The following is a 14674-nucleotide window of genomic DNA, read 5'->3' on the forward strand; positions in this document are numbered from 1 at the left end:
GAAACTTTTGGAATTAATTTGCTTAGGGCAAAAATCACGTGCTCACAGCTGCCCCTCTTTGCCCGGAAACACGAAGAGTTTTCGTGCAAAGACAAGTGAGCGGAAACGAGCGATTTTGCCCGTTCGCATATTCCGTGTGAAGCATCTTGAAAGAGTTGACCGCACCCTGCTTCTGAGGTTGCCTACATATCCTTGGCTAAACAGGAATCAGGTCAGTGTAGTTCGAGAAAATTTGGTAGCTGGGACTACCAGGAGCTGTGATCTCACCGCTTTTGCTGCTGCTACTGCTTACTGACCTCCTTATTACACCAAAAGGAAATCAAAAGCTAAACTAGCTATGCCTATCAACTATGAGTTACAAGATTCCTATCTATAATTGCCTTGAAACTTGGTCTTGAGTCTCAGCTGATCTTGCTGTGGACTCCGATCTGAATCTTGATGCTCGCCAGTTGTAGGTGTTTTACCTCTTCTGCAGCATTAAATCAAAACAGGGTCAACGGAGCTTGTGACTTCAATCAGATTTTTGAGCGATCCGCGCCCTTGCTTGCTTCACATTACAGTTCATCTTTTGTTCTTTTCTTGATTCTAGATTGAGATTTATTCCATTGATCATCTCACACCTTGTGTCTTGAGGTTGACCTGCTTAAGATACCAAAACAAACAAACGAACGAAATTTTCTGCCCCAGTTTTCACTATGAAAATTTCGTGAGTTAGTTGTGACACATATTTAATCAAATTGGGAATGTGCAAAGGGATCTTCGGTTTTTGTTCCGGGGTTTTGGGAAAGAAAGAATACTCCACGGTGTTTGTGCCGGGAGATCCTCGATTTTTGTTCCGGGATTTGAGAAGAAAAGCTCCACGGTTTTTGTGCTGGGAGATCCTCGGTTTTTGTTCCGGGATTTGGGAAAGAAAAAGCTCCACGGTTTTTGTGCCGGGAGATCCTCGGTTTTTGTTCCGGGATTTGGGAAAGAAAAGGCTCCGCGGTTTTTGTGCCGGGAGATCCTCGGTTTTTGTTCCGGGATTTGGAAAAGAAAAAGCTCCACGATTTTTGTGCCGGGAGATCCTCGGTTTTTGTTCCGGGATTTGAAAGAAAAAGGCTCCACGGTTTTTGTGCCGGGAGATCCTCGGTTTTTGTTCCGGGATTTGGGAAAGAAAAAGCTCCACGGTTTTTGTGCCGGGAGATCCTCGGTTTTTGTTCCGGGATTTGGGAAAGAAAAAGCTCCACGGTTTTTTTTTTTTTTTTTGCCGGGAGATCCTCGGATTTTTGGCCGGGATTTGGAAAGAAAAAGCTCCACGGTTTTTTGGCCGGGGGATCCTCGGTTTTTTGGCCGGGATTTTGGAAAGAAAAAGCTCCACGGTTTTTGTGCCGGGAGATCCTCGGTTTTTGTTCCGGGATTTGGGAAAGAAAAAGCTCCACGGTTTTTGTGCCGGGAGATCCTCGGTTTTTGTTCCGGGATTTTGAAAGAAAAAGCTCCACGGTTTTTGTGCCGGGAGATCCTCGGTTTTTTGGCCGGGATTTGGAAAGAAAAAGCTCCACGGTTTTTATGCCGGGAGATCCTCGGTTTTTGTTCCGGGATATTTAAGGAATGGGATCTTATGATTCGTTTTTCTTTTTGGGATTTTTATTTTAACTTCTTTTCTTCTTTCTTCTATCTTTTGCTTTTCCTTTTTCATGTTTCTCCTTTTATTTAGCAAAATACATGAAAGAACTTGGGGAGGGAGAAACTTCCTTTTTGGTCATTTTCCTGTTGCAGAGTTGTTTCAGCGCTTGCGCATTTCATTTCTTTTTGGACTGCACCTGCTTCTTGCACGGTTGCTTTGAATCAAACCTGTTTTCAACAGATAACAATTTGTTAGTTTGAAACGGTGGTTGGTTTTGTGGCCTTGATCATCTCAATTGCTTGATCTCGGCCCCATATCCGTTGAGAATTTTGCTGCTTGTTTGTCTTGAGGGTAAATCTCCTTTCAAAACGATCGGGTTCAGCCTTCAGGATTTCATTATGAATCGCCCGTGTGGGCTCTGACCTTGTCACTTTATTCTGCCCTTGCCTTTGATTTTCTTTCTTTTCCAATATTTTTGCTTCAAAAGCATCAATNAACACAAAAACTCAAACAAAAATTCACAAAAAAAATTGTAAAATAATAAAGAAATCAATTATTTGAAACTTTTGGAATTAATTTGCTTAGGGCAAAAATCACGTGCTCACACAACCTTGCTCCGGGTGGTCCGAATCTCACTCGAGCCACCCGGGACCCCATCCAATTATACCAACAAGTTCACAAATATAATCCGGACTTACTCAAAGTCTCAGAACACATATAATAACAACAAAAACAAGAATCGCACCTCAAAACCAAATTAATTAACTTCTAAATTACAAGCTTATTCTAACTAACTCCGAGCGCGACAAATCATACTTAGACAACTCATTATGATGCCAAATTTTACGCATAAGTCACCAGTCGCTATACGAACCTATTCTAAGGCTCGGAATCCCAAACGAACATCAATAATATCCAAGTTTACTTCAAATCAAATTTTGAAAACTCTAAGACCTTCAATATGCCAAATTCTACAATAAGCACCGAAACGATCCCGGTCCACCTGAATTTCAATCCAAACATACGCCTAAATCAAAAAATTACCATATGAACCTATTGGGACCTCCAAATCCTGATTCTGAGGTCATTTATTTAAAGTGTTGAGTCAAGTCAAACTTCGCCACCTTCGGCCAATATTAAGGAACTAAGTATTCTGAATACAACCCGAACCCTTCCAATAATAAACCAATAGTCCTTGAAAGTTATAAATTAGGAAGCACATATGAAAAGTCTCAAATAGGGAAACGGGGATCTAGAAAGCAAAGCGACCGGTCGGGTCATTACATTCTTCACCGCTTAAGCAAATGTTCGTCCTCAAAGGAGTTTAAAATCATGCATGAAGTGCCAAATAAGTGTAGATATCTGCTCCGCATGTCCTTCTCGGTCTTCCAAGTCGCCTCCTCGACTGGTTGACCCCTCTACTGGACCTTCAGGGCTGAAATCTTCTTAGACCTCAACTTGCAAACCTTCCTATCAACAATGACAACTGGCTTTTCCTCATAAGCTAAGCGCTCATCTAGCTGAATTGTGTTGTAATCCAACATATGGGACCTGTCAGCATGGTACCTCCAGTGCATAGATACGTAGAATACTTGATGAACTTCGGATAGACTAGGAGGTAAAGCAAGCTTGTACGCAACCTCACCAACTCGCTCCAAAACCTCGAATGGACTAATGAACCTTAGAATCAACTTGCCCCTCTTTCCGAACCTCATGATACCGTTCATCGGCAAGACTTTCAAAAGTACATTCTCGCCTACCACAAATGACAAATCACACGCTTTCTTATCCGCATAACTCATTTGCCTAGACTGTGCTGTGCAAATTCGCTCTTGAATAAACTTTACCTTATCTAAGGCATCCCTTACCAAATTAGTGCCATATAACCTAGCCTCACCGGCCTCACACCAACCGATGGGGGATTGATATCGTCGACCATACAAGTTCTCAAATGGAGCCATCTCGCCGGACTTAAAACTGTTGTTATAAGTGAACTTGGCCAATGGTAATAATCGATTCCACTACACTCCGAAGTCAATCATACATGCTCTGAGTATATCCTCCAAAATCTGAACTATTCGCTTCGACTGCCCGTCGGTCTGTGGACGAAAGGTCGTGTTGAGATCTACCTGGGTACCTAACTTACTCTATACTGCTCTCCAAATATTTAAAGTGAACTGAGTGCCTTTATCTAAAATAATGTAAATAGGCATGCCATGCAACTGGACGATCTCCTGAATATAAATTTGGACCAACCTCACTAAAGTGCACGTAGTCATCACCGGAATAAAGTGTGCATACTTGGTTAGTCTGTCGACAACGACCCAAACGACATCAAATTTCCTTAACATCTGCGGTAAACCAACGACAAAATCCATAGTGATGCGCTCCCACTTTCACTCTGGTTTAACCATCTACTGAAGTAAGTCGCCAGGCCTCTGATGCTCGTACTAACCTGCTGACGATTCCGACATCTTGCCATATACTCAACGTTATCCTTATTCATCCACTAACACTAGTAACGCTGCTTCAGGTCACGATGCATCTTCGTGGTACTTGGATGAATGGGATAACGTGAATTGTGTGCCTCCTCCAAAATCATCTCCCTCAGGCCATCAACATTAGGAATACATAAGCGACACTAGAGTCGCAGAACACCATCACCTCCGATAGTAACCTCTTTGGCATAACCCTGTTGCACCGTCATACTGACTAGCCTTGAACTGCTGGAATAAAGAAGATTGAGGCAAAACACATGCAAGAACCCGACTAGGATTTGAAACCTCCAACCTCACAAGTCGATTAGCTAAAAACTAAATGTACAAAGCCAAATGGCCTCTCCTCTGCTAAAACGAATGCCAAACTACCCATACTTTCGGCCTTTCTGCTCAAGGCACTCGTGACCACATTCGCCTAGATCGGATAAAGGATGGTAATATTATAATCCTATAGTAACTCAAGCCACATGCTTTCCTCAAATTAAGATCTCTTTGCTTAAACAGATGCTGCAAATAGTAGTGATTTGTGTAAACCTCACACGACACTCCATAAAGATAATGCCTCCAGATGTTAAGAGCATGAACTATCGCAGCCAACTCCAATTCGTGCACATGGTAATTCTTCTCGTATGGCTTCAACTAACGTGAAGCATATGCAATAACCCGCCCCTCCTGCATCAATACACAAACTAAACCAACACGTGAAAGCGTCGCAATACATAATATACTCCCATGGACCAGAGGGAAAAACCAACACTGGTGTCGTAGTCAATGTGGTCTTGAGCTTCTGAAAGCTCGCCTCGCAAAAATAATCGGACCCTATGAACTGAGTACCCTTCTGGGTCAATCTAGTCAAAGAAGTTGCAATAGATGAGAAGCCCTCCACAAACCGGCGATAATAACCTGCTAGCCCCAAGAAGCTCCTCGTCTTGATCGCGGTGGTAGGATGAGGCCAACTCTGAATTACCTCGATCTTCCTGGGATCCACTTTAATGCCCTCACCTGATACAACATGCACCAAGAAAGCTGCAGAATCTAACCAGAACTTGCACTTGGAGAACTTAGCTTATAGGTTTTGTTCCCTTATAGTCTGAAGCACTATCCTCAAATGATGCTTGTGCTTCTCCATGCTACGCGAGTAGATCAATATGTCATCAATGAAGAAAATGAAAAATGAGTCAAGATATGGCCTGAAAACCCGATCATCACATCCATAAATGTTGCAGGATCATTAGTCAAGACATGATTAGAAACTCGTAGTGCCCATATCTAGTCTAGAAAGCCGCCTTCAGAATATCCGAAGCACGAATCCTTGGCTAATGATACCCAGATCTCAAGTCGATCTTCAAAATACCCTAGCACCCTGAAGCTAATCAAACAAATTATCAATACGAGGAAACGAATATTTATTCTTGATGGTGACTTTGTACAACTGGAGGTAATCAATTCACATTCGCATACTCCCATCTTTCTTCTTCACAAATAATACTGGTGCACCCCAAGGCGAGACACTCGACTAGATGAATCCCTTCTCTACCAACTCCTGAAACTTTCTCAACTCCACTAGAGCCATAAGATCAGGCGGAATAGAGATAGGCTGGCTTCTTGGTGCCAAATCAATATCAAAATCGATATCACGATCCGGTGGCATGCCTGGTAGATCAGCAAGGAATACATCAGAAAACTGCCACATCACAGGCACTGAATCTACCATTGGAGTCTCCACAACAGTATCTCAAACAAAGGCTAGATAGGCCAAACAACCCTTCTCGACCATATGGAGCCTTCAAGAAAGAGATAACCTAACTAGATTACTAATAGATGAGCTTCTCTACTCCAACCTAGGCAACTCTAGCATCGCCAAGGTAACACTCTTGACATGACAATCGAGAATGGAATGATAATAAGACAATCAGTACATGCCTAGGATAACCTCGAAGTCAATCATATCAAGCAATAGAAGATCCGTTCTGGTCTCATATCCACATAAAGTTACAGCACAAGACTGGTAAACCCGATTCATAATAGAAAATCACTAGTGGCATGGACACACATACATGAACACCCAAGGAATCACGAGATACATCTAGGTAAGGAGCAAATATAGAAGAGACATAGCAATAGGTAGACGATAGATCGGAGACTACTGCATCTGGTCTGGTTGGGAAGGTATAGAATCTATCCGGAGTGCTACCAAATGGGCCTCCACCTCTAGGGCGACCCCTACCCACCTGACTTTTGCCTCTGGTTGGACGGATGGCGGTGAGGTAGCTGGTGTGATAATCATGGGATGATAGCCTTTCTATACTGTCTTGTTCCAAAGCTTAGGGAAAAACCTTCTCATATGACCAAGCTCCCCGCACTCGACGCAACCTCTTAGTGCGAAAAATTGCTAACCTTAGGTCTGGCCTGGATAACCTGAGTGTCCACTAGAGGAACACTAAATAGCTGGCGAACATTAGATTCTCTTTGGAATGGTACAAAAGTAAGGTCGCGCTGGAGCACCCTGAGCAGGCTGTGGCGCTAAATACATGGGCCTACTAGGCTGGCCCCTCATAAACTGACCTCTGACCCAGATGGGCACCGCTGAATCCACTAGAATATTGAGGCTTCTTATCCCTTGGTGTGAACTCTCTGCCCTAGTTGTGGATACACTTGATCCTCCTAGCTATCTCCACAACTTGATTGTAACGAGTCTCATTCTCTGCCTCTCGAGCCATAGAAACCTGAATCTCATAATGCAAACCCGCAATAAACCTCTACACTCTCTCCGTATCTATAGGAAGTATGATAGTTGCATGACGAGACAACTCAGAGAATCTTACCTCATAATTTGTCACGGACGTCTGATCCTGCTGGAGCCGCTCGAACTTACCTCGTAACTCCTTCCTCTGTGAGGGTGGATATACCTCTCCAAGAAGAGGTGTGTGAACTAATCCAAACTGAAATATGGTGAAGTCCACCCCGTTGGACTCCACTAATCCCATATTATGCACCCTCTCCCTGTAACGGTCAATGAAATCATGTGGGTCCTCTAACTGCTCACCGCTAAAGACAAGAGGATGAAGCTTAGTCCATCTATCCAGCCACTTCTGCTCTTCAAAGGTCGCGGCGAATATGACCTCTGCTCTAGCCACTACAATCGGCTGAACCCTGTCCACAGGTAGTGCATCCGTGGTCTGATACACAACAGCAGCATGCCCTAGCGTATGAGCCGTAGGGGTCTGTGCTCCCCTTCCCGCCTGAGTTGTGGCTGAATCAGTTTGAAATTGTCCAGCCTGAGCCATAGAATCCGTTAATCACTGCATACGGCCCATGACTCCTGTAAGCCCAGTGCGGTCATACAGTTTGCTGGGACCGGCTCGGCTCCAGGTACCTCATCATGCTCCCAATAGCAGGATCCACTGGTGGTACTACTAGAGCAACTCTAGGACACCCTCGTCCTCTACCAGGAGTTGTGGCCCTCCCTTGGCCTCTGCCTCTACCTATAACGAATGGGGGAGTAGCCTTTGTGCCACCGAGTAATGCGGTCGTGTGCGTTCTCACCATCTGTGAGAGAACAAGATAAAGATACTTAGTATAGCATCGACTGCACGATAGGAGATGATGAAAGATAAGTTTCCTAACACCACATAGCCTCTTGAAGATAAGTACTGTCACGACCCGAAATCCCAACCTCGGGGTCGTGATGGTGCCTAACATCTACTTGCTAGGAAAGCCGACATGAACAGAAAATGTACTGATTTTAACAATTTATGACAAAATAATAACAATGAAAATGGTGTAAGTGTGAGGCATAATATGTTAATACTAAATAACGAGTCTAAACATAACCTAGAAATTGGTGTCACGAGTACATGAACATCTAGAGTGCTAAAAATAAGGTCTGAATAAAATACATTGTTTTGAAACTCAGGAAAACAGTAAAGGTAGGAGGGAAGGGGACTTCAGGGCTGTGAACGTTGTGCTTCTGTACCTCAAGTCTCCGTTAACAACTGAATCCAAGCAGAAAGTACTTAACGCCGCTGGGACCCACTCTGGTATCTGCACAAGAAGTGTAGAGTGTAGTATGAGTACAACCAACCCAATATACTCCGTAACTATCGAGCCTAACCTCAACGAGGTAGTGACGAGGCTATGACAGAACACCTACGTAAATAAACCTGTACCAGAATATATAAAGCAGCAATAACAAGGGAGAATAATAAGTACAAACTGGGAGGGGACATGTAAGAAGGGAAAAATATAACAACTACGACAGGTAAGAAATTACGAAGTAATCATGTAAATCATCTACCGGTAAATCAACTAAACCAATGATATGGAAATGACATGGCATCACCCTTCGTGCTTTACTCTCGTCCTCACCATGTNAGACACAGATCAGTGGTGCCTTTCAAACATCTTAGTATCCTCTTGACAGCAGTCAAGTGAGACTCTTTTGGATTAGCCTAAAAGCGAGCACAAAGCCTTACACTGAAAACAATGTCAGGTCTGCTAGCAGTAAGATACAAGAGTGAACCAATCATACCCCTATTCAACTTCTGATCAACTGATGAACCAGGTTCATCAATGTCTAATTTAGTGGCAGTTGCAATGGGGGTGTCTATTTCCTTTGATTCATCCATTTTAAACCTTTTAATCAGCTCTTTTGCATACTTCTGCTGATGGATCATGGTTCCATTTGGGCTTTGTTTGATCCGTAAGCCTAAATTAAGCTCACCCATTATACTCATTTCAAACTCACTCCCCATTAATTTTGCAAAATCCTTGCTTAGTTTTTCAGTGGTGGCCCCAAAGATTATGTCATTAACATATATTTGTACCACAAGGAGATCCTTACCTTTTCCCTTAAGAATAGGGTACTGTCAATATTACCTCTTTTATAGCCATGTTCAAGCAGGAATTTGGACAATCGTTCATACCATGCTCTAGGAGCCTGCTTGCGTCCATAGAGAGCCTTGGCTAATTTGTACACATGCTCAGGACATTCCTTGCTCTCAAACCCTGGAGGTTGTTTCACAAACACTTCTTCTTTTAGGTAGCCATTCAGGAAGGCACTTTTGACATCCATCTGATGGAGAGTGAATTCCACGTGTGCTGCAAAGGCTATGAGGAGTCTTATTGCCTCTAGTCTTGCAACTGGAGCAAAGGTCTCATCATAATCTATACCTTCCTCTTGGCTGTAACCTTGGACCACCAGTCTTGCCTTATTTCTTGTAACCGTTCCATCTTCATCAAGCTTGTTTCTGAAGACCCATTTTGTGCCAATGATTGTTCTGTCCTTGGGTTTTGGAACTAGATGCAAAACTTGACTTCTTTCGAACTGATTGAGTTCATCTTGCATTTCATTCACCCAATCTGCATCCTGCAAAGGCTCAACAATATTTTTAGGTTCAATAATAGATAGGAAGGCATCAAAAGCACACAGATCCTTTAATTGTGATCTAGTTTATACTCCAGATGTTGGATCAGTGATTATGTTCTCAATGGGATGATAACTTTGATACTTGTGAGGTTTCACAACCAACTGATTTCTGCTAGATGTTTCTCCCATGTTCTGTTGCTGAGGAACAAGGTCATGAACAGGTTCTTTGAGGGAATTAGTTTCAATTCCTCTTTGATTAGTTCCCCCTGTCAGGTTGCCCTGGATGGAAGAACCTGTTCCATCACCTGTTCCTTCATTTGGTGCCACTTTAACTTGTGCTGAGACTTCAGTCAAGTCCTTTACCAGTCCAATGGCTTCATCTTCATGTTCCTGTCTCTCAAAAAGAATGTTAGTTTCATCAAACACTGCATGCACACTTTCTTCTACACATAAAGTTCTTTTATTGAACACTTTATATGCTTTGCTATGTGAAGAATATCCCAAGAATACTCCCTCATCACTTCTAGGATCAAACTTACCTAGGGAGTCTTTTTCATTATTGTGCACAAAGCACTTGCATCCAAATGCCCTAAGATGGGAAATATTTGGTTTTCTCCCTTTATGTAACTCATAGGGAGTCTTCTCTACAAGAGGTCTAGTCATGCATCTATTGATAATGTAACATGCAGTGTTTACAGCCTCTGCCCAGAAGCTGTGGGGCAGTTTACTAGAAAGAAGCATAGTCCTAGCCATGTCTTCAAGAGTCCTGTTCTTTCTTTCAACTACTCCATTTTGTTGGGGAGTCCTAGGGGCAGAGAAGTTATGATCTATACCATGCTCATCACAGAATTCAGCAAACTTAACATTTTCAAATTCAGTTCCATGATCAGACCTAATGGATGCAAGTTGATTACCTAGTTGTTTTTGAATTTTTCTAACAAAAGCAGTAAACATGTCAAATGATTCATGTTTGGATGTTAGAAATAGTACCCAGGTAAATCTAGAATAATCATCAACAAGTACCATCACATATTTCTTTCCACCTCTGCTCAAGGTTCTTATTGGACCACAGAGATCCATATGAACCAGTTCCAACGTCTTGGTTGTGCTTACCATTTTCTTGCTTTTGAAGGATGATCTTACCTGTTTCCCCCTTGCACAGGCCTCACAAACTTTGTCTTCCTTGAACTTGATGTTAGGTAGCCCTATCACCAAGTACTTAGAGACTAATTTGTTTCGTTGATTCAGACTAGCATGACCAAGTCTTTTGTGCCACAGGAGGGGATCATTATCCAACACACTTAGGCAGGTGAGTTCATTTTCTGAAAGAGTAGACAAATCTATAATGTAAATATTGTTAACTCTTTTTCCCTGCAAAACAATCTTGTCAGTGGTAAGGTTAATCACAAAGCATTTGGTAGAGGTGAATGCTACAAGGTTACCTCTGTCACACAGTTGTGACACACTGATCAGGCTGTATTTCAAGCCATCTATTAAGTAGACATTCTCAATGGAGTGTGAGTCTATCATACCTACCTTTCCAACCCCAATAATCTCACCTTTCTTCCCATTACCAAAGGAGACATTACCTCCCTTTAAGTCCTCAAGTGAAAGGAACTGGTTCTTGCTTCCAGTCATATGTTTTGAGCAGCCACTATCCATGTACCATATTTGGCTACTTCCCTTCACTTGGACCTGCAAAAAGAAATCAAGGGTTAATCTAAGGAACCCAAACAAGTTTGTGTCCCTTTCTATAGGCAAAGGGGTAAATCAAATTTCTTTTAGCCCACCCAGGCAGCCTATTTTTCTTTTGAACAAAAGCTTAGTTCTTTTGACTGGCCTTTTCTTTGCATTACATTCATTTTTGTAATGGCTAGTCTTCCCACAGTGTGTGCAGATTTTGTTCTCAGGAAGAGTGAGGTACTTGCTTTTAGGATCCCACTTAGGTGCTTGAGTCCCATAGCCAAGTCCTCTTTTGTTGCTACTGTGATGTTCTTGTAACCAGGAAAGTGCATCAGAAGCCTTGTTCAAGTTCTGTCTAGTTCATTTTTTACCTTCCCTAGGTCTTCTTTTAAGATTTTTATCTGCTCATCCTTCCTGTACAACTCATCCTTCATTTTTCCTAAGTTTTCTTCTAGGGTGAGTTGAGTGTGATCAGCTTTCTTTTACCTGTTCCTAGTTTCAGTTTTAAGTTCTCAGACCTATGTTCTAGGACACTGGTGTCAAGTTCAAGAACCTGGTTCTTCAACTCAACATTTTGACTATCACTCTCATTAGCCCTAGATTTTAGATTTTTGCACTTGGCTTTTAGGATAACATATTCCCTAGACAGATCTTCTTTCTCATTGTTAATTATCTTAGACTCATCAATGAAGTCTAGCAATAGTTCAGACAACCTTTCTTTAGACAGGAATTTAATCTTGTCTTTGAGATGAAGGACACTTACCTCTTGTTCATCATCTGATTCTCCGATGGCCATAAGTGCTTGTTCATCTCCAGCTTCATATTCTGAGTCCTCATCTGATGTTTCTCCCCAAGCAGCAATCGTAGCCTTTGTTGATCCTTTGTTCTTTTGGGTTGGACCTGTTCCTTCTTCCTGTTCTTTTGTTCAGTCCTTTCCTTCTTCCACTCAATTTCCGATTGAGGATAGTTCTTGATTATGCGATCAGTCTTACCACAATTGTAGCAACCCTCGTTGGTCTGTTTCTCAGGAACCCTTGGTTTGTTGAAGGTTATACCTCTTGAAGAACCCTTTCCTCTCATCAGGTAATTTTTGAAATCTCTTGTGATCATGGCCATTTCATCATCCTCCAGATCTGAACCTTCTGCTATTCTGAGAGCCAGACTTCTTTCCTTCTTGGATGTATCAATTTTCATGGTTTGCCTTCTCAGTTCATAGGCAGTGAGGTTTCCAATCAGTTCGTCCAGCTTGAGAGTAGCAATATTCTTTGATTCCTGAATAGCAGTGATTTTGCTTTGCCAAGTCACACGTAAGACTCTTGTCAAGATTTTTTCAACCTTATCTTCTTCAAGGATAATTCTCCCAAGAGATTTAAGTTCATTTGTTAGTGTTGTGAACCTTGTGTACATCTCCTGGATAGATTCTCCTTCCTTCATACTAAAATTCTCATATTGAGAATAGAGTAGTGTTCCTCTTGATCTCTTTACTTGAGGAGTTCCTTCATGAACCACTTGTAAAGTGTCCCATATTTCCTTTGCAGTACTACAGCTTTGAATCCTACTGTACTTGTCTGGACCCAGTCCATACACAAGCCATTTCTTGGCCTTGGTATTCCTCACCCATTTCTTCAAATCTTCAGCAGTGCAGTCAGCTCTTGTCTTTGACACATCCATTCCTTCAGCATTCTTCTTTGTAGTTGCTAGAGGACCATCAGTGACTATGTCCCAGAGTTCATAGTCTTCTCCTATAATGTGATCTCGCATCCTATTCTTCCACCAAGAATAGTACTGACCATTAAAGAGTGGAGGCCTAGCAGTGGATTGCCTTTCCCAGTTCCAGGTGGTGCACTCATCTTGATCTTTTCCTAAGTTGTTAACCTCTTCAAGGATAACTCGCTCTGATACCGATTGATGTTTTAAGCGTCAATACCACACAAGAGGGAGGGGGTGATTTGTGTGGTACCCAATTTTCGCTTAACTACTCTATAGAAGAACCTGGTTCTTCTAGGTGTTCCAACTACTACTGTTTGCGGAATAATAGATACTGAAATAAAGAACACAGATATTTTTACGTGGAAAACACCTGGCTCAAAAGGTGAAAAAACCACGACCTACTACTCAGTAGGATTTTCCCAAACTTCCACTAAAATCACTAAGCCAAAACAACATTTACAAAACTCTTGTAAACCTAAGGATTAACTCTAATCCCGTTGTAGCACACAGCCTCAACTGTTGTGACAACTTCAAGTTAGCTATTACTTGAACACTCTAGGTACCTAACATAATTGCTTCTATGAAAGCTGAAAGGTACAATTTAAAACCACCTACTACAATTGAACTAGAATAAAAGATAAACACAATGTAATTGGTTCTTCTACCTCGTTCAAGTAGCTTCAGGAGTGCACTCTTAATTTACACATAAATTGCTTGCAAAATCGCCTTGCTCTTTTGCTCTCAATTTAGTTTAACTTCTGCGTATGTGCAATGCCTGTAAAAGAGAACATTAACTGTCATTTAATAGGTTAGTGATCAGAGTTTGATTAGGACTCAATTGCTGCTCTTCTATCGTAGAAGAGTTCGTGATGTTCTCAAACTCTAACACTATCTTCAACCTGGATTGTGTTCTCTTCATATAAGGAGACTTTCTCCCCTTATCTAATATGCAACCTTTTCGATCAGATCAGGAGATATTGCTTCTTGATCAGTAGTCCTTATCTCCTTTACGTGCATCTCACATGTATAGATTGATCATGACTGTGCTTCAAAAGATGGACCTGGTCCATGACTGAGTTCTTTTGTCAATCTTCTAAACTTCACCTATTCTTGGGCCAACACGCAAGTAACAACAGACCAAGATACACATGTGGAAACAATAAAAGACTAAGCGGAAAGCACGTGAGTAATAACAACGATTGGAAAACAAGGAATATCAACTTCAATTAACTAGCACATTGGAAGCCTAAGTACAACTATAACAAATAAGACGAGAATACATGATCTTTACAAGTTGGCAAGTAAGGGCATGGATGGCTAACATGGTGGAAGGCTTATACTAAGTGCTGCAGAATAGGTACAACATGAGTATCATTATAAAAGTAGGAAATAAGCATGGTATTTGCAAGTTAAAGCAAGTAGAAGGTATGATCAACACATCAACAATTGAAATAGAGATCAATGACAGAACAATATCAACAAGTCACATCAGGTCTATAATATGACAATAACAGTTCAAGGTAAAGACATGAACGTACACACGGAAAACTGATACCAAACATAATGTATGTCCCTCATCCTTGCCTGCACAAAAACACCCATCGTGCCATGACCTCACGATAACAAACAATCATAACAATATAAATGAAATGGCACGGCATCGCCCTTCGTGCTTTTACTCTCAATAACATGGCACGACATCACCCTTCGTGCTTTACACTCTTCCTCACATGATAATGACTATAAAATGGCACGACACCACCCTTCGTGCTTTACACTCTTCTTCACTTGATAATGAATATAAAATGGCAC

At 41.8% G+C, this 14674-nt stretch overlaps 1 protein-coding gene across 1 annotated transcript; it reads right to left on the minus strand.

Moving 5' to 3' along the window:
• Positions 1–3021: 3021 nt before the first annotated feature.
• LOC109207970 lies at positions 3022–3564 on the minus strand. Its single transcript, XM_019370970.1, has one exon. The coding sequence runs from the start codon at positions 3562–3564 to the stop codon at positions 3022–3024; it is 543 nt and encodes a 180-aa protein (XP_019226515.1).
• Between the last annotated feature and the right edge of the window lie 11110 nt (positions 3565–14674).

Source organism: Nicotiana attenuata, unplaced genomic scaffold (assembly GCF_001879085.1).
Source record: "Nicotiana attenuata strain UT unplaced genomic scaffold, NIATTr2, whole genome shotgun sequence".
Classification (NCBI taxonomy): domain Eukaryota; kingdom Viridiplantae; phylum Streptophyta; class Magnoliopsida; order Solanales; family Solanaceae; genus Nicotiana; species Nicotiana attenuata.